Source organism: Pocillopora damicornis, chromosome 3 (assembly GCF_964200805.1).
Source record: "Pocillopora damicornis chromosome 3, jaPocDami1.2, whole genome shotgun sequence".
NCBI classification, from domain to species: Eukaryota; Metazoa; Cnidaria; class Anthozoa; order Scleractinia; family Pocilloporidae; genus Pocillopora; species Pocillopora damicornis.
The window spans coordinates 18,938,431-18,959,186 of NC_142672.1; the positions used below are offsets into that span (position 1 = coordinate 18,938,431).

The 20,756-nt window shown below is 38.7% G+C and overlaps 2 protein-coding genes across 2 annotated transcripts; both read left to right on the forward strand.

The window, feature by feature from the left end:
• The first annotated feature begins 137 nt into the window (after positions 1 to 137).
• LOC113664993 (uncharacterized) lies at positions 138 to 14,748 on the forward strand. Its single transcript, XM_089199521.1, has 9 exons — positions 138 to 160; positions 409 to 483; positions 5,028 to 5,102; positions 5,313 to 5,384; positions 5,910 to 6,091; positions 6,856 to 6,981; positions 8,161 to 9,708; positions 12,054 to 12,444; positions 13,432 to 14,748. The coding sequence occupies exons 1-9, from the start codon at positions 138 to 140 to the stop codon at positions 14,270 to 14,272; spliced, it is 3,333 nt and encodes a 1,110-aa protein (XP_089055647.1). The 3' UTR covers positions 14,273 to 14,748.
• Positions 14,749 to 14,824: 76 nt separating this feature from the next.
• On the forward strand, positions 14,825 to 20,730 carry LOC149048672 (uncharacterized). The gene is made up of 3 exons (XM_089199522.1): positions 14,825 to 14,906; positions 20,076 to 20,333; positions 20,639 to 20,730. The coding sequence occupies exons 1-3, from the start codon at positions 14,825 to 14,827 to the stop codon at positions 20,710 to 20,712; spliced, it is 414 nt and encodes a 137-aa protein (XP_089055648.1). The 3' UTR covers positions 20,713 to 20,730.
• Positions 20,731 to 20,756: the final 26 nt, after the last annotated feature.

Sequence of the window (20,756 nt, forward strand, 5' to 3'; positions counted from 1 at the left end):
GGCCGTTGTGGCTCACTCACCTCTGATAATTGCACACAACTTACCACTTTGGCCAATTCCCAATATTTTTCACACTATTTTCATTAATTGGCGCATGAACAACTTAATCAACCGGTTTTTGTTTGAATATTTTGAAAATGTTCTATCAGGTAAGAGTGCCGTAATTTGAAGTGCACGATGATATAGCTACTATGACGGGAATGATACGACAAAGACGACGATATTAACGTTGGTGAATACGAATTAACTATGCTAATAGTGAGGATGATTATTATAATGCGGATAACATTGATGATAACTTCGATGACGACGAAGATAATGATGCTGACGATGATACTGATAACGACGATGACGACAATGATGACGTCAATAACGATGACATTTTATCTTTCTATCTTTTACTTACAGAACACTAACTGATAACCCAATAGAGACAATTGAGTCGGAGGCATTCAAGTTTTATGGACCTAGTATCGCAAATTTGTAAGGGATCTTATCTATTTACTCACCGAGTAAAACCTTGACACCTCTCCTCTCTCAGAAATGGTACCCCCGAGTAAAGCTACCGGTAAAATGGTAAAGGATGTCGCATCTGTGGTTTTAAACACATTCTTTAATGTTTGAAAACATACGCAAGGGAGGGGGGACAGTCAACCTCTCACGGGAGATCTGCTAATACTGGAAGTCAGTGGAGCTATATATCAGAGAATTTACGGAGTCTGCAGCCGAACTCAGGTGATGTGCTGTTGTTCGTGTGGCGGAGGAAGCTATTAACAGTATACAAATCTGTGTTGCAGTGTATATTGTTCGACAATCTGTGCACCAATTATCGATCAAATCATTGAATCTACCCGAGCAACCTATTGGTATTTTGTTAGTGGAAGTGTTATTCATGGTCCAGAATCAGGTCCTATTCACCTATGGAAGTTCCACTGCCAGGACAAGAAGACTTCACAGTTAATCGTTCTGAAACTCATGTACCGGAGATCTCGAACTGTGCCCTAGAAGAAAGACATTACTCACCTGAAAGGGAAATCACGCAATTCTCGGACTTAGAAATTCTGGGAATAAAGAATGACGAGCCAACAGTCTGTGAGAACTTCGTTGAAGTTATCATGGACAACTTTCAGTTGAGTAGGATGAGACTGGAATAATTGTTGCGACGGCTGAGGTCAAAACCAGAAGTCATCAAGCGCTATGATGACGTCATTCACGAGCAACTTCACACGGGCAAAATTAAGCCAGTGAGCATGGAGGAACAGCCAGAAGTAAGAAAGGTCCGCCATCTTCCCTACAGAGAATTACCAGACTTGAAAAAGACACTGCAAAGCTTCGTGCAGTCTATGATGCATCTGATAAAAAATGTGGATTAATCCTCAATGATTAGGTTCGATGTATGCTGTGAAAAGCAGGCAAACTATATGAAATGTCATCTCTCACTGCGCTTTATGCAAGGAGCTTGAAGGAAGACCGTACAGTACTCCGGATCTCCGCAGCCTCAGCTCCCAGATTTCACAGTTTCCGACGAACTAGTTTTCACCCAAGTTGGTGTCGATTTTGCTGGTCCAGTCTATTTTAGAAATATGTATTCTAACAAAAGCAGAGTCTTCAAAGAATTCATTGCAATATTTACCCGTGCATCTCCTCGGATGGTGCATCTCGAGCTCGGTCCCGACCGGTCAACAGAAACTCCCCTTGGGTGCCTATGGTGGTTCATTTCAGGAGGGGAGTTACCACCTATGATCTCCGATAGTGGGAAAACATTCAGAGGTTCAAGTTCAAAGGCTTTTCTTTTCTGACATATTCCATAAGTTCAACGTCCCTTGCACGGTTGGTACGCTCTGTGAAACGCTACCTCAAGAAAAACCTTGGTAAACACGTGTCATTTACGAAGAATTTTTTTATTTCTCCGTAAGTGACACTTACGTTTGTAAGTACGTAGGTTAAAAGACGCTTATGGTTCAAGATAAAGGAATACTCGACCCTCCACCTGTCTTCTATCAATGAGGAACTTAGGGTGTCTTTCTGAACTTTTTTAACATAATTTGGGCAAGAAGACAACTCAATCTCTTGTGATTAAGCAAGGAGGCGTTTGTATCGTCTTCGATAACTCGGAGAAACACAAGAAGGCCAAACGAAACGACGAAAATAAGCCTAATATCACACTCGAACTGATTTTGATCAAAGATAAATCGAACACACTGATCAACTCATTTATATACACACGAAGTATTCTTATAACTCATTTAGCTCACACGAAATATCGTTACATCCTCCTTAACGAAAACATTTTGCAACCGTCGTCAAGTCATTTAGTCAGTTCATTAAGAGTCACATCTGCCCGGTCTCTTTTCCACTCGTCCACTTCTGGTGACAGTAACAGGGGCTGCTGGTGCACTACGAAAGACTTCAGTAGCAGGGGCTGAAACTTTGTTACTAGACTTTTCAGGTACTCGTGATCTTGGTTGTATAGCTTCCTAGCTAGATCATTCTTGAAATGTCGACGGAGGCTCTGGATGTGGTGTCACTGTGGAACCTCAAAATAGGACTTAGGGGAATCATTGAAAATCTCAACGGGGGGTACTGTCCGGAATAGCTCTCGAGACAACCTCAGATGTCTTCGGTTCCTGCTGTAGATGCGTCCATCCTTTGTTTGAACTTCCCATGACCTTATTCCAACCTTTTTCTCAACAGCTGCTTTAGCCCATCCAGCTGACATAATAATCTCTCATTGGTTGGAAGCACGTTCACCGTTGCTCCACTGTCCAACTGAAACTGGCTATCATGCCCATTGGCAATCATCTTTGCAGACAACTTTCAACAACTTGAATTCACAATGTCTCGGAACTCTACGCTCACGGTCAAAAGGTATTCTTCAGAAGAGGAATCTCCCTGCATTACATTTACAGACTTTTTCTACTTTCTGTTCCTCAAAGGTTTGGATGGTTTTGTACACTGTTTTGCACACTTGACTGCAAAGTGACTTTCCTCGCCACACTTCTTGCAACTGTTTCCCTTAGCAGGACACTCCAGATTACTTCTCCCGTGTTTACTTCCATAGAAATTAGAAAGTATTACAGATCTAGATTTACCAGCCTTTGATGGGTTTTCTCCTCTGAGAATTTGCCAGTTTGCTTGCGATCTGCAACAAACTTGAGGTCCTCCTGTTTGCCCATCGCCTGTGGCTGAACTGAAGTTGCTTCGCTGGAAAGACAAATATCGATGCATTTGTTAAGTGTGAGTTTCGATTCTCGTAACAGCCGCTTACGTGTGCCATTGTCCTTTGTTCCGACTACAATTCTGTCGCGAATAAGACCATCCACGAATGAACCGTAATTACATGTTTCTGCCAAAATACGAAGTGCTGCAACATATGAATCAATCGAAATCTTGTCTGTTTCTCCAAAACAAAATGCGCCTTTATTTTTCGCAGTACCACATCAATTTCCTTGCTTTCCTCTTCATTTTCCAAATTCAAACCATCGAAAATTTCGGACGCGTCCGCCCCCAAACACTTAAGTAACGAAGCATTCCTCTCCTCCTTTGGTTGCTTTATTGGAAGAGATGCAATTTCCTAATTAGACCATACGCGCCGAAAGCGTGTTCAATTCCATGCCAAGCTTCGCTTACTTTCGAGTTTCGAAGGGAACGATATATTCTGCAAAACAGCCGTGCTTACCTCAGCCAACCCTCCCTCGCCGCCCAGCATACTCCTCCACGTGGAACTTCGGACAACCAATTCGAAAAATAAATGAACACGCACCGACCAGCAGGCTACTAATACGCAGGTCACAACTATTCCTGACACCATGGAGAAACACCAAAGATGACTCGAACACACTAAAAACTCATTTATATATACACAAAATATCTTTATACCTCATTTAGCTTATACAAAATATCGTAACAGCGTTGATAATGCGCCTCGAAAAAATGGAAGTCGGGTACAGTTCAAGAATTGATCCATGGAAGAGATCACCTCGTCCGTGCAGCCATTGTTGGGTTGATTTCTAAAGGAGAGGAGACTGAAATCAAACGTCCAGTACTGAGGCTTTACCCAGTCGAAGTTTCAAATGAGCAACACGATGGGGGTCACAAGGAAGTTGCGGGTTCCGCTCAGTCAGCCGTCAGATTTGTTCCCGACGATCAAGTTGAAATCGTTTAATCTCAGCGAATTATGTCATTAAAAATTGAACTTTGTCATTCATGGGTTTATCCAGAGGTATTTAATTGACTAGGTAAATCAAAGGGGTGGGGTAGTGTGTTATAATAGGATTTTGGACGCAATTTGTTCTCTTCTTTCATCGTATCATGTGAATTCTCAGATTGTAATCTCGCAATTTACACCTGTTTCTTGTATCTGTCGTCCAGAATAAAGTCTAAATACAGCTCGAAAAAAGTGTTAACTCTCTATCGCACAGAAGAATAAGTTTTGGAAGTTCTAGGAATATTCTAACTTCTTACAGCAATAACACATGAAATTAAAGAGGTGGAAGAAGAGCGAAATCGTGATAAAAATGGCATGTCTTACAGCCAACTGGTAACTATTGTGCAAAGAGCCCTTAGCTGTTATAAAAGTTACCAGATGTTCATGTTGGGGTAGTTTGTCTATTGCTCACTCACTCTTAGGGGTCATGGCCCTCTTCTCTTTTCGTTTGATCCTCCAGTACTTCCTGTCGTTCCTTATTGACTTAATACCTTCATTGAAATTAACACTATACATTAAGGTTGACCCAAATGATTTGGTAGGTGACATGTACATTTTCCCTTGGGGGCAAATTGATTATTTTTTTCATCACGCCTATGAGTCTTAAAGCACACGTAGCTTTCCCTTAGAACTTTCAGGACCTATCGACGAGCTTTCATCAATTTTTTTTAGCTAAAAAAGATTACGTTGGGAATGAAAAGCATGTTTAGCTACAATTTTTTTGAAAAAATGCGTCGTCATAATGGCCCCTTTTGTACGATCTAAGGTTCTAAAATTTGTTTCCACCAACCTACTCATCTTTTTCGTTGTGTTGTTGCAGATTACTTCTCCGAACGAATTTGAAAACATTCCTCTCTGCCTCCCTCGCGAATTTCAGGGCTACCAATTTTGAGCTGTAAAGTATCCAATTAATTCATGTATCAGCCGTGATGAACCCATACTTTAAGATGTCGGCCGGTTAGAACTAATAAACCACTTGAAATCAATATGTCATTCAAAGTGAATTTCAAGCACAGTCATCCTCCAAATGTCTTTTGTGAATTAACCCTAAATGTAACAGGAGTGATCATATTGTTAATTCCCTTCTATTGCATATCTGTTTTAGTAATTTGTGGCAAAGAACTCCTCGGATTGTAACTTACCACCGTGAAAACAGGATCGTCCTGAAAGTACATCTGTTAGTATTTCCCTTTTTTGATCATAAAAATGAGGCTAAAAAGCATTTGTACGAGAAATCAATATGTCCAATGCTTTCAATGAATTTTTTGAGAGCGTTTCATTTAAAACGCGACCGCTCAAATATAGTGTAGCTCAAAAAAAAATTTACTAGTGATACGTTTTGTAAATTGAAAGTCAAAGGTGCGTGTATTATGTGGATGAAAGGTTTTTGAAATATTCTGGAGAATGTTTTTTTTCTCCCAGCAATTGCTTATCAAGTTATGTTTGTGATGTGTAGTTAAATAACCTTGACGTTAAAATCCTTGGAGTCTACATTAAAGTGAATAAAACTATCGACTTGGTGAGTCATGAAAGCAAAAGTTATCTGATCACTCTGACCACTCTTTAGTGATTCAACTGTTCCTTTAATTATGCAGTAGGAAGGGGTGCACGTAATGGCTCCTTATGCACTCGCATCTCTCGATCGCATTGTTTTCTTAGCGGTTTTGGACTAATTAACTTTGATGGTCAATTTAATTCTAAGGAATCCCTTGGACTCAAACCGAGAAGTTATTAAGTTTTCCAAGAAAGATGATGAAGTCCTGGGGGTTGCTTTGCTACGCATGGGTTACACAAGAACTTCCAGTTACCCTGACTATATATATCGAACGTGTCCTCTGGGAACGTTCTCAGAAGGAAATGGGAAGTGCATGGAATGTCCTCCAGGTTTGTTATCTTGTGCCTCTTTGTTATAGCTCTTTAAGATCAATCCCTATCCTTAGGAAACTTTGCTACAATAGCAAGAAAGATTATTGTTAGAATAATACGTAGTAAGCACAGAATCATTGGGGACAAAATACCTCATGTCATTGAGGAAAAGATGGAATTGCCCAATTATATCCTTAACCGGTCAAGTGTTTAAAATATGTTTTTGTTTTACCTGAGACTTAAAATAACCTTTTCTTGGCCGAAAAAAAAGAAGAGTTGCTATTTTTAGGGTGGTAAAAAATTCCTTTACAGTTTGATTTTCAATAGCCTTAGTGTTTAACCAGTACTTTGAAGACTGGTCTATAAATCTTGCAAGACGCACATATAACCCTAAGTAGCCTTCCGCTACACTTTATACAAATGATAGTGTAACGAAGACAATGGAAGCCTAAATGAATCACGTGGAAACTAGCCGCTCCTACGTTGTCACACGAACACATCAAAGATTAAGAAATCCACCTCCACAAATCACATTAACTAATACGTGACTTTGCCAAATTTTACAACATTCGTTGATCATATAAAGAATCTTTGATTGTTGGGTGGGGCATTTGAACACAATCTTGGCCCGAGGGATGGGAATTTGAACGAGCGAATCTCCTAAATGTCAAATCCCTTAGAATTGCCCGGGAGGGGGATTTTGAAGCTTCGAATTTATCGACGCATTACCTTGCATTCCCTCAGCCGTCCCTTACCTTAAAACTTATTTCGTTTTTTACCAGGCGGTTTCTACGTTGATTCGCGTGGCTACGTTGCAGAAAGCTGTAAAAAATGTCCAAACGGATCTTATGTCTCATTCGACAAAAAACCTGGAAAATCAATTCTAGACTGCAAGGCGTGCCCAATAGGTAAGTAATTAACACGACCACATGATGTGTTTAATCTCAATATTTACTGTTTACTAAAATTTGTATCCAAAGAGTCGTTTCAAAAGTAGCGCTTGAAAAAATTTAAAAAACCTATGGAGCGGCTGAAGACTACTTTGAGAAAACAAATATCATTTTGGGTATGATATCCATATAGACCGCGCTTTTGCGCATAGATTTTGGGTTGTTACGGAAGGGGGAACTCCGGGTGCTTCCTTATAACTTCAACCTTCGTAACGTTACGGTCACCAAATTCACCTACAGTGGAGGAGCGAATGAATAAATTGTATTTATCCTCATAAATGATTTCAATTTACCGTTAGTTTTAAAACTAGCTGTGTATTTGATTCACCTTATTTTCATCACACTAAACAAAAGGTAACTACTTAGCAAGTACCGAAACCTATTTTTTACCCTTGCCGGGGAACTTGCTTTAAATCAGAATAGCAATATAAAAATTTTCCGCGTTAAGCGTACCATGGTAGAGTTTTTCATTGAACATTTTTCTTTTTTATGATGTCAGCTGCCAAACTGGATCTCGAATTTTGAATAACTGAATGTGTTTCCTGTGCATTAAGTCTACGGTAACACATCTTTTCAGTGTAATGAATGCGTCTATGAGGAATTTTGTAAAAGGGAAACTAATTTGCCCGAAATAAACATCAGCGATAAGCGGAAATAGTAGTCATTTGAATAAAAATCTTCAAATCTTGCATCATACCCAGGCGAAACCTAAAAGAAGGGTATGAAGGGGAAAATTCAAAATATTGGCAAAAATCCCTTCGCAATTTCGGTTATCAGGGAACGATATCATTATCGTGCATGCCTCAACGGCTTAATATGTCCACGAAAAGATTTTGAAAGGAGTCCTCAAGTTTCGATATCAAAGCCTAAATTGTAAGTCTTGAGTATGCCTCGTATTCCCCCTGTTGAGAAAAGAATAGATTTAAAACTTGCCGAACGTGCAGAGGGCAAGAGAGGAAATGAGAAGCCTTTACTATTCATTCTCTTTTCAGGTTTAGAGAAGGAGGAGACATTCTTCGTGTGAAAACAAAATCATTTTTCAGGGAATCAAGCGCCTGTATAACACTTTTTTTCAGGAAGAAATTTGAATCAGAAATATAATCTCAACAACACTGACAGTTTTCTCAATTTTAACAGGAACGGAAAGTGACTTTGTTGCTGGATATCGAGCATGTCCATGTTTGGAAGGATTTTACCGAACCCATCGATTCGCTAAATGTCTCAGATGCAAAGTAGGACTGATATGCCAAGATGACTATGCCTCATTGAAATCTGGATATTGGTGGCGGTGGCGTAACGATTCATACAAACATCGCTACCAGGATTTCATACAAAATCTTTTGGCGACTTCTCCAGTACTGGACAATTCTTCCATACAATACCCTTATTCGATGCCGACACCTTACAGGTGCCAGGTAGAGAAATCTTGCAAAGGTGGCTTGGATTCACCATGTGCAAAAGGTTACGAAGGTCCAATTTGTGCCGTTTGTAGCTCAGGATATCATAAGCAACTGGAGTTCTGTGAAAAATGTCCCTCGAAGGTTTGGATTGTGGCACAGCTTTCAATTGTTCTCGTCATTCTATCCCTACTATTCGCAATTTTGATGTGGAAGAGAAAAACAAAATTGGTAAAGGACGAAGGTCACTATCTGATAGACATGTTTTTTTCCAAGCTCAAAATACTAGTTGGCTTTTATCAGGTCACGCATGGCTTGCTAGATGTGTTCTCGTACATCGAATGGCCAGATTCTCTGCAAGCTGTCCCCACGTACTCTGGAATACTTCAGTTGAATTTCTTTCAGATCGCACCTGTTCACTGTCTATTTTTAGGGTTGCACGTGAATGCCTTTGGAGAATTGCTCCTGATATTAACTTTGAATTTGAGTGTCATTGGCGCCTCTGGTGTATGTTACCTTATATATAAGACGGTAATCTTGAAGAGTCATAACCTTGAAGAAGACGAAAAGTCCAGGAAAATCAATCAAACAAAACAATTGGTTTACAGAAATCTGTTTTTCTTCTTGTATGTAACGTATCTGAGTACATTTTCCAAAACAGCCAGCGTTCTACCTTTTGCTTGCCGCAAACTCTGCCGAGATGAAAAGGATGAGATGTGTGAGGAATACGCTAAAGCAGATTACAGCATAAAATGCCAAGGATCCTTATATAACCATTGGCTGATCCTGGCATACATTTCGACCGCATACGTCTTTGCCCTGCCTGCCGCTTCAGTTATCGTACTTTGGAGGCAACGGAGAATGTTATTTTCTTCGACAGACAGTAATAAAGACACTGGCACAGAGGTCGTTGGAGGTTTGAGATTCCTCTTTGAAAACTACAAACCCACTTTCTGGTACTGGGAACTGGTTGAGATGTCTCGCAAAGCTGTTCTAACATCTGGTCTTATTCTTGTGGGAGAAGAGACCAGGTCTTACATCGGTTTGGCATGGGTCGTTGCCGGTATGTATGGAGTACTTTTCTCTTGGAATAAACCCATAAAAGTCGCTTCGGAAAACAGGTTGATGTCGACGTCCCTTGCTGTTACTATTTTGAACTTGGGTATTGGCGCCGTGAGCAGAATCCCCGCAGAGAATATATCAGATGAGGTGGATAAACACAAAGACGAAATGGCGATGAAAATACTCATACTGGCTGCAAATACTTTGGTAATTGGCCTGCTTGTCGGTAAGGATGGCTAAGACGAACAACATATTTATGACAATACATGTGCAAACGTTAGTTAATTCTTTTCCGGGAAACACGTGACAAAATAACAGAATACTGACCGACGATTAAGGTGATGCATATTGTAATACACAGCGATCTACACGTTCAAGCGGTTACTGAACAGACATTTAATCTCTATCAAGTGCCTTCAAGGTACAAACGAAACTGAATATATAATGAGTCTAGCAGCACGTGCAAATGAAATTCAACACAGGGCGTGAAAATTACAATATTATAACACATATCGTTGTGACATTTGTTGCAACACTCCAAAATACAAGCCAGTTAACCCCAAAAGAGAGCCAAAGTGATCTAGCATATAGCTCTAGTGATTTCTCGGAGGAGCAAACAAATTTATATCCATGTTGAAATCACCTGTGGTCCTTGCAATCTGATTGGCTCTCACCGGTGTGATTTATTCTTAAATCGTGCCATTTTATGCTCTAAGCCGCATTTTTTTTCCCTTGCCATTGAGACAGCTTTACCAAAACACAACAACCAATCAAATTTGTTTAAAGAAATTAATCAAATTGCAGGAAAACGAGAGACAAATTTTGCATCTGTTTTGAGACCAGCTCAATATACCGAATCAATATAACATTTGTAGAGACTAACACAAGTTGTATTGAGCGAAACCGAAGCCCCTAAATAAAATTCTCCAGGAGTTTTATAAAAAAGTTCGTAGGAAAGACGGGGAAGATTACGAGCGTGATAGATTTCGTGTAATGGTTGCGGCTGTCGATTGATGCCTAACAGAGAAAGAATACAAACGCTAAACTATTCTTTAGAGAGGTTTTAAAAGTTTGAAGAAGGTTCTTGAGGGAAAAGCCCAAAAACTCCGTTAACAAGGCAGAGGCAGGCTGCCGAACTGGTGAGCCATGACATGAAATAAGAAAAAGTAAATAGGAAAACATAGTCATATTTTTGCTTGTATATCAATAACTAATAATCATATGATTTTCTCGTGCAATTTAAGATAAATCAGCGCTTGCAAATCTTTCAAAGACTAAAAATTGCAAAATTTGCACAATTAAAAATTTTATAAACCTTTGAAAAATTTACTCGTGCTGATTCATCCCAAACTGCAAGAGAAATATATTATGACTACTTATACAGATTGTACGCCACTCACTTTAGGTACCATAATTAATGCTCTGAACACCTGGGTGAGAGTGTTTCAAGCCGGGTTGGGAATGAATGGATTAGGAAGCGTGTCTGATGCTAAAAACATCCGAATATAAATGATACACTAAAACGAGTGAAGCGACAAAAATTGATGTTTTCATACCGGAGGAGATATTAAGAGAAGCCTTATTCGTTCGTGGATACTGATTTGAGTGTAATTTTTGGTTTCCTTTGCCTGACGACTTCGACGGAAGTAGCCTTTCGGGTTGTGGACAAACATTGAAGCCACGCTGAGTTTTGTATAAAAGTTTGTCGCATTTATCGTTTTTAAATACAATACTACCACAATTCTGTTCTTATTTTTTCTTTTTTGTTATTGATATGAGGTCTTTAGAGAAGCAAGAGAATCGACCGTTTGCCTTACCGCACATTAAAAAACGGAAATAATTGTTTGGCGTGTTTGCTCGCTTAAGTTCAGACCTATTTATACTTATCATTCAAGAAATGAGGTAACCAATGTTTTTATTCTTGAGGGCGCTTCTGGTAATCCCTAACTCTTAGCCAGCATTACGTCGCCGGCTTTTTCTCTAGGGTATCCTTAACAGCAAGGGGACCCACTTCCCAAGCCAAGGCTTAAAACATGATTTAAAGTGATTACTCACGTAACATTGCTCAGCAGCTTACATTAAATAAGGCATTCGTTATGCTGCGTCCTATCCTGGAGAGCGATAAAAGTATCGTAACCATAACGTTACTTGCTATTTAAGTACGTTTATCAATTTTTCGCAAAATTTTATTGATAGTCTACCGCCTATAATGTCTATTAAGTAGAACTTTACGAAATTTTAAATCTACACTCTTTAAACTTTCATAAAGAAATCACATAGAAATCTCCTTATATGTAATTATCCAGATTTTAGCTTTGAATGGTTCAGGTTTGCATCGCTATTAGATGGCTTACTCATTAGTTATTACTTTTTACTCATTATCAGTGAGCGCACTGATATAAATTGGAGAAACGTGCTACATTTCAAATTGAAGGGGTAAATACATTAAAAATAGATGAAAAGAAATAATAGCAAGGCTTCTTTTGATTATTGCCTTCGACGGAAAATGTTTGCTTTATCCAAAAAAAAAAATTAAACAAATAACAATTTTGAATTTTATCTCTGCCTCAGGTCAGTACGTGATGTTTTTATACGAATATTTAAAGGAGTGGTGCAAAAACCCACAATGCTCCTCTTCATGCTGTCTGGTTTTGTTCCTTCCTCTGAACGACTTGCAAGGAGAGATTCGAGGTATGGTTGGCAAAAACTTGATGAAAACTCAGCTTGACACAGGTATGTTGGCGAAACCTTCCATTGCTGCCACTGCAAAGGACAGTGGAGCTATGAGCTTTACTCTTTGTGGTGAAGACGTCGAACCCGAAAAGGAAGACAAACGAAAAGATGAAGCTGTCAAAGACAGCAACAGAAAACGTCATCGCTGGACACAGACAGAAGTTGTAATGCCACCTTTTGCTTCAACCGTGGAATCTGGATCAATGAGAGGGCAGCAGCGAATAAACAGGTGAGTGTGATAAGTATTTTCAGTATTTTTATCAAAGATACAGAAAACCTTATGTGCAGCATTTAAACAACCTTTTGCGAATATAATGAGCCATCGTCTGGGTGAGTGTAGTCCTGAGAAGGACTGTTGTCGGTAGTGGTGACTGACGTTTGGACAATCTTAGCGGAAGTCATCTTCAGAGTCAAGTGAATAGTTGTTGTCAATCGAATGTTCTTAGTCCGGTAAGTATAAAGTATCAATCAGTTTAAATCAGTATATATATAAAATCTGGTACCAATCAGTATAAACTGATTGGTCAGTTTTGCCGTGATGTTATTGGCTGTAAGACTCAAGTGGACTTTTAAATTATCAGAACGCTGAAGTTTCTGATGGAAAAATAACCGTACCTTCTATCTCTTTTCTATGTTCCGTTGATAGGTAAATATGCTCTTTTTCTTCCATACCAAAATCCAGACTTTCCATTCTCAGCACATTACATATTTAATCACTTGGCTGCGACTTTCTCCGTTTTGTGATAATTATTGTCGATTTTCTTTGTCTTATAGCCTTAGCTTTTCTTACTGTCATCTCAAAGTCAGGTTTTGTAACCCTTTGGTTATTTTAAATTATTTTTTAGTTCTGTTTCTTAAAATGGTGGAAAAAGAAGTGGAAATACATGACCAAATCGCATTTGTAAAGGAATAGCAGCGCAAAGAGCGAAACAAAATCCATCTTGATTTGACACAATGCCCATTTCGCCAGAGCTACTTACCTGGCTTGAAGCCAAGAGTCCATCCGTATGCGGGCGAGAAAGCAGAATTTAAAATTTTTCCTGCATTGCAATTACGCAAATGATATCTGGTAGTGACAAACTCGTCAACGTGTTTCTTTTAATGTTGTCTTTTTGCAAGCAGTATGAAACAGAATGACTGAGTAAAACCTATACTAAAATTCCAGGAGAATTCAGCTCCTCCAAAAATTGTACTATCGATACCTTTTTTTTTCTAGACTTCAGCCTTTAATGCATGAGATGCATACCTCTGGAGAAAACTGTGATGCATCAGAAACACTGAAGACATTCATAAAGAATGAAGCAGAGGGTAATACACCAGAGAAGCAGAAGGAAGGCTTAAAGATTGTACCTGAGGGCAATATACCACCAAAGCTAAATGAAGGCATGAAGATTGAAGCAGAGTGGAATGCACAAGCAAAGCAGAAGGAAGGCATGAAGATTTTAGTAGAGTGCGACGCACCAACAAGGCAGAAGGAACGCATGGAAATTGCATCAGAGTGCAATGCATCGGCAAAGCAGAAAGCACTCATGAAGAGAGAAGTAGAGAGTACTGTATTGGCAAATCAAGCGGAAGACATGAAAATTGCACCAGAGTGCAATGCACCAACAAAGCAGAGGAAAGGCGTGAAGATTATGGAAGAGGCTAATAGAGTGGCAAAGCTGAAGGCATTGATAAAAAGTGAAGCAGAAGGTAATGCACCGGCAAATCAAAAAGAAGACATGAAGATTGTAGCAGAGTGCAAGCCACCAGCAAAGCAAAAGGAAGATATGGAGATTGGAGCAGTTTGCAATGCACCAGCAAAGCAGGAGGAAGGCATGAAGAATGAGACAGGGGGCAATGCACCAGCAAAGCAGAAGGAAGGCATTAAGATTGTGGCAGAGGGTAATGCATTAGCAAAGCAGAAGGAAGGCATGAAGAATGAAGCAGAGGGCAATACACCGGCAAACCAAAAGGAAAGCATGAAGATTGTAGCGGAGGGTAATACAGTCGCAAGGCAGAAGGCATTCATGAGAAATGAAACAGAGAGCAATCCACCTGAAAAGCCAAAGACATAACTGAAATTAAAACCCGAGGCCATAAACTTTTAATCAATCAGTGGAATGTTTGCTATCGCATAAAGTGCTAAACCATACATTTAAAAACAAGTGTAGCGAAATTATTGTATCCCTCATTCAGATAGGTTTTAGTTAATGTAGAAGAGATATGTTTTATAGAAGGGGCTTTGTTTATAAACAAAAGAATCCCTTAGACTATGTATTTGTATCAAGCATAGGTGCCGTGATATATTTCAGTATCTAAATTCCATTTCTTTACTTTTATCGCCTTTAAAATCCTATACTCGATATCGTTAGCTTGTGTACTATTGTGAAGCTAATATGTAATTGTAGGCGAGTAAAACCATCGTCAAGTCAGTTACTCTTTTTTTGCAATAGCTTGGAGGAAGGATTTTTTTCAACTTACGTGGAGTGTAATAAACATTTGTAATCACTAGATGGCTGCTTAGCAGGTACAAACCGCAGGAAAAATACAACAACAATGACGAAAACAAAAGATCTAAACAAAGAAAGCAATAAGTGATATTTTGGGCTACCCGATCCAAACAAATAATGGCATCTGATTCACCAGGTGACCATCAGAATTACCTTGGGCCTGACAACGGTGAGATGAATGCACCTGGTGCTCCAGCTGGTAATTTATTCATAAGAGTTGAATGATATGTCAAGATATCTTAAATTCCTTGCCGTCCTTATAAAGCAAAGAGATGTCCGAAAAGTCCTCAGCGGTAGCGTTCGCATCGACCCGGAATTTGTACTGAGATAATCTTATTGAAAAACTAACGGAACAATACAACCCAATATGCTGGTTACATGATGCGATACATATACCACTTTCAATTTAAGGAATTAATTTAGAATAACGACGTATGCATGTTATTTTATAGTAAGTGGATATTTATATGCAAAGCTCTCAGAGAATCGACATTTATTGGAACTCAACGGCACGCTTTGTTACCATCATGAAGAATGGTGATTTACTATTCAGATGTTCTGTAACTGTAAAGCGTTCAAGAGTCAACGTAAATACTTTTACCTTACCAGTTATAAAAATTAGAATTAGAGAGCACCTGAATATTTAACGAATCTTGCTATATGTATTAAAGCTGTTGCACATCGATAACTATGTTTACAGTTTTGTTAGGTTATTTTTACCAGCTTTTAATGTGAAAGTAAATACGAGGTTCTCGGAGGAAAAGCCGATATAAGTATAAAGTCCCCACTGTAGAGAAACGTGTTTTTAATTCATAATTAAAATTGCAAATTACACCAGCATTTAGATTTCCAAACCACTGGGCAATGAGGCAAACAAAAATGGAACAAGACAACGGCAGCGGAAGCAATCGGTTTTACAAACTTTAACGCAAAAATACATCACAAAAGTGAACTTGTCTCACGTTTCAAAAACTGGAACAGATGTCGCCAAAGGGAATATCAGAGTGGTACAAAAACAATCAAGTTCTTTGATAAAATAGATAAAAAATGTTTCATAAGGGAATTTGTTGCCCTGCCATTTGTAGCCAGCTGTGGTCCGGGTTCGATTCCCAAACCTGTCCCATGTGGGTCGAGTCTGTAGTTGGTTCTCGTCCTCACTCCGTGGGTTTTTATTCAGGTTCTCCGGTTTTCCTCCCCCTTCAAAAACCAGCATTCCAAATTCCTTTTATGATCAAACAAGAGGTCGAAATTTGTCATATCTTGGATCAATCTCTTCGTTATATATTGTTTCCCCAACGATATGTGAAGCTCTACGCTTGGCTATAATTATCATTAATAGTGCTAATAGTGTACAAAGTTATGATAGAAACTCTTCTTTTCAGCGTCACGAGTAAATACATTGATTAATTGATTCTTTCGTTCATTTAATACGATTCAGGCGTACTTTTGTTCGAGTATTCGTTCAATTCATTCGTTCTGCGTTATGCTGAGTTACTCGTTAATTCTTGGCAACTTTTCCTTCGTTGATTCCTACGCTCTAAAAGTTCGTTGTTTTCTGATGTTTCTATTGATCTTTCATTCGTTTGCCAGTCTATTCTCTCTTTCCCTTGCTTAGTGTTTTATTAGTCACAAGTTGTTCCCTTGGATCATTCATAGGTTTGCTGGCCTGTTCCTCAACTTCAATATCTCCTCAAAGTTCACACTGGTTATCAACAGCAGAAGGGTACTGCTACATATGATTTTCGGCAACATGATCACTAAATAAACTAAATCAAAACTGCCGAAAATGTTGTTAAATATATTACAATTAAGGTCATCCTCTTTCTGGAATTGCTCAGACAGACGAAATGAATCCTACCTTGAGCTGATATCTTACTAATAGTTGTGCAACCGACTCTAAGTCGCATTATGAAATATTCGGCGCAATGGGATTTTCCTGTTAAAATGATTGTCCCTTTGATATTAGGATTAAGGTCTAATAATAAAGATTGTTATCGCTTTAACACCAAGTGCAATGTGATATATTACTGATTTGAAAACTCAAAAGATACCGATAATTCTGCTAAAGTTTGTTTATCCTTGGAGATATTTTTCATGTTGATGAAGTGAAAAACAGACAACAAACATATCACGATCAAAATTATCCTCTTTCAAAAATATAAGAAAAGCGTGCTTGGGTAAAATAAACAGAAACTTTTAAGGTCTTTTGTTTTAAGTTTTTGTTTTATTTTTGTTTATAGTTTTCAAAACGGTTGCCCAGAGGTAAATCGTCAAAAAAGATGTTCAATCGATTTCATAGCCAGTGTCCAAAAACTTTTGTTTACTCGTAGTCGTCCTTTTTTGTTTTTGTTTTTTGTTTTTGTCTATACGTTTGTTTTCCTGTTCATTAGCCCAGTCATTCTCTTGTTCAGTTCTTTCGTTTTTCCTTCGCTCACTCGTTTCCAGTATGTGATCCTTCAGTGCGGAGAGGAGCAAGGGTTTAATTTCCAAAGGGTGACTAACAATCGAGCTAACTTGCCTCTCGAATTAAATTCCTGCTCAAAACTTATCATTTCCTTTTCACTCCGAAAGGGTATTACCAATACAATTTTTAACAATTATTACCAACTTAACCAACAAAATCTATCTTCTATATAGAATGGCCATCTTATGTTTTCTCAATTGCGGTCTCACCGACTTACAGGCGCGTTCTTAATTTTCACGATGAGATTTTCCAGATAAAAGAGATTCCCCACGATATTAAGATCAAAGCAAAATAATTAGCGGTTCAAGATCCTTTGTATTATAGTGAAGTGCAAAGTTGCAGATATCATATATTTAAAATTACGGTTAACCTCGAAGTTTCGATATCAGCAACAAACAACTCTCCACGTCATGGCATTACACTGCTCACGGAAAACAAACAACAAATCACGATGGATCGGGAGTTGGGTTATCTTCCTACAACTTTTGCAAGTAACAGAGATTCAGAAACAGATGCATTGCTCGGATAAAGTAAATACAAAATGATTGAATTTAAAAATAACAGAATTCACACTGTGCTTTGTATTTGTATTTTCCTCTACCATAACCGGATTTACCAAGAGAGAGTTACATATGCAACACATCACATTCACTGGATTGGTAACATTGAAAAACACTCATTCTCTCCAAAAGTTAGTGATTACTTTAATTGAGAGAGACTGTAAATACTGAACAAGGATGAGATAATAATGATTTAATGCTTTAAAATCAAGTAATTATTCTCTCTTTCAACTGCTGTCGGGTTGAATATATTGGTAGATGTTTATAAAAAAAAAAGATCTAAACGCTATTTCTGATTATTTACATTTTTTTTACACTGCTTATAAAAGCACATAATGTCCTTTCAATGTCGTATTTCAAGCTTCATGAAAATATACGCTTTCTTTGTATCACTCAGGAGTACTTGAGAAGCATCACCATTTCGACCGATTCAGACAGTTATTTCATTCACACTATTTACAACGAAAACAGCTGTTATCAATTTAATTCGTCTGGAAGATTTTCAGTTTTTAAATATTAACTTTTTTATAATCTCATAACACAATTTTATGGACCTTGTCTATGCGGTGAAGATCTTTAAGCAATCACAAGAGACTAGAAAATAGGTCACGGAGCAAGGAAAACTCGGTCTGTTGTCCGTCACAGAAATACAATAACGATGTTTGAGGTATTTTGGGGTTGACTGGCTACTTCAGGAGTATGTTTTCTAACATTGCGAACAAAGTGGAATAATAGATGATTTGGCGACGTGGAATATCTTCTGAGATATTCTAAGTACCAAAATTTTGGCTCTTATAACTTCTCAATCCTTATAATGGAAAACCTTGTAACATCAGCTCCCTTGTAATGGTCACGCAATGCCGGGGAGAGAAGGGATTGCGTGACCAGACCAAGGGAAGTGACAAACAATTTTTACATTATCAAACATGAATTTGTCATTTTTCTGGTATATGACACCAAGTTTCCCCAAGTAAATAACCATCTTGCTTTTCTTTTCATACACGTAGACAATGAAATATGGCGATGTAAAATCGAGTTTTAATGAAACGACGCAAGATCGTGGTAGGACTCCTTCTTTGATCATTTAAAGAGGGTGTGAATGGGGTTAACCGACTAGCGACAAAGGGCGTAAAAAATTACTGACTACCGACGAAACGGGGAAAAAATTACCGACTAGCGACAAATAAATTCTAACCGACAACCGACAACCGACATGGTCAGACGTGATAGGGATGTTTGTATTCAGAAAGAAGAGCATTTTGATGATTTCTAGCTCAGAAAATCCTTCTTCACCCGACGTAACCACATTAATTCCAAATTTAGCCGAATTATAGAATTTCTTGTCTTCAAATTACTTTAAATCCACGGGATCCTTCTTTTCGGTGAGCAGCGTGGGCTCATTTCTAGAACAGCGGCTCGTAATCGGGCTGACAAGACGCCCTGCTGTCTCATTTCAAGAACAGCAGATCACAATCGAGCCGACGAGACGCCCTGCTGTTGTCTTTTTGTTGCTCGTTGTTTGTTCATGCGGTCGGGTCATGACTGGGATTGCTAAAGTCATCGTGAGTTTTTTTCGAAAAGGTGAAGAAGTCGCCATCGAACGTCATCGAAGCAGGGTCCCAGTAGACAAAGAAGCTCATAGAGGAGTATCTGAACTAAAAAAACATCTTGCGGAGTTTTTAGGACTAAAGGAGCAGGCACATCAATATGGAATTGGCGGATTTTCGTTTAAGTTATTTCGCCTGGCGAAATCGCCTGCGGGCAAATGCGAAAATTTTGCAATTGTGACGGAAGGGCAATGGCAGCTTGAACTTCCAAATTTAATATCGGATGAAAGTAGCAGTGAGCTCAACGTAAGTGTGGAACGCGTGCAGCGGAGTTTGATGAATCACTTTAGTTCTATAGTTAAATATTAAGCTCAAATATTAACGTGGTTAAACTCTAGTTCCACCGTTTTTTGTTTGTTGTTTTGTGGAGCGGAATGTTTTTTTTTCTTTTTCACCGTCCATTTGAATGCGAAAATTGAGAAGAAAAATCTCTACAAAGAAGTAGCGAGTAAATCAGTTTATAAGCTTCTTTCTGATTAATTGGTGAATGAACAACAGTGTAGCTTAACATATTTAAGACCCCGTTCATTTATACACGCCCTTAAATTTATTCGTTTCTGAAAACCAGACGTTCAAATAATATTCAATTCTCTCCTCGAGGGAAGCTACGCACGAGAGATTTCGCTCGATGTGCACGTTTTATACATCTTGACGAGCATTTGCTGATAAGAACTGGGTAAGTTTCTCAAAAGCCTACTAAAGAGAAAACTTAAAACACACGGTATTTAATATTTTAGTACAAATTATCCAAGAGGTCACAAACTGGACCGGAAAGCCAGTAGTGTTGCTGAAGGCGTCGGCTACATCTGATAAAAGCAAGCAGAAGTCAATGAACGACACTGAGAAGAAAGGTGACGAGTCAAAAGTGAGAAGGAAACGGAAATCACGAGAAGAAGCAAAAGAAGATGAAAATCTGGCAAAGAGGATCATGACTGAAGGAGGTGACATCGAGAGAAACGAAAGGCAACAAAGAGACCTTCAAAAGTTTCAGGATGGTAGGGCTGAATTAGCACTTGTAGTTCGTTTACCTGATTTTCAAAAGTCATAAATTTCGCTACTTTGGAAATTCTGCGGTATTCCTTGTTTATAAACACTGCCTTGTTTATACAACGAAAAACGCTCACTTGGTGCGTTCGCTATGTAAAGATAGTTTCTTTTAAATTCCGGCTAAAAACTGTATTATTATCACTTTGATGGGCATTGTGGCGCATTTTGCGTGCTAAAATAAAGAATTTGCCGAGCTAAAATGTATTTTTAAAAATAAACCAAGACAACCAATGTTCGCGCCGTCTTCTTGTAGCGTTGGTAAAAGAAACCGTGGAGCTATTTTTAAAGCCCAAATCATGGCTGAAAACACAGAAAACAACAAGTTGAGCGAGATGTCTGCAACCAATCGTCCACAGGGAACTGTATCACAG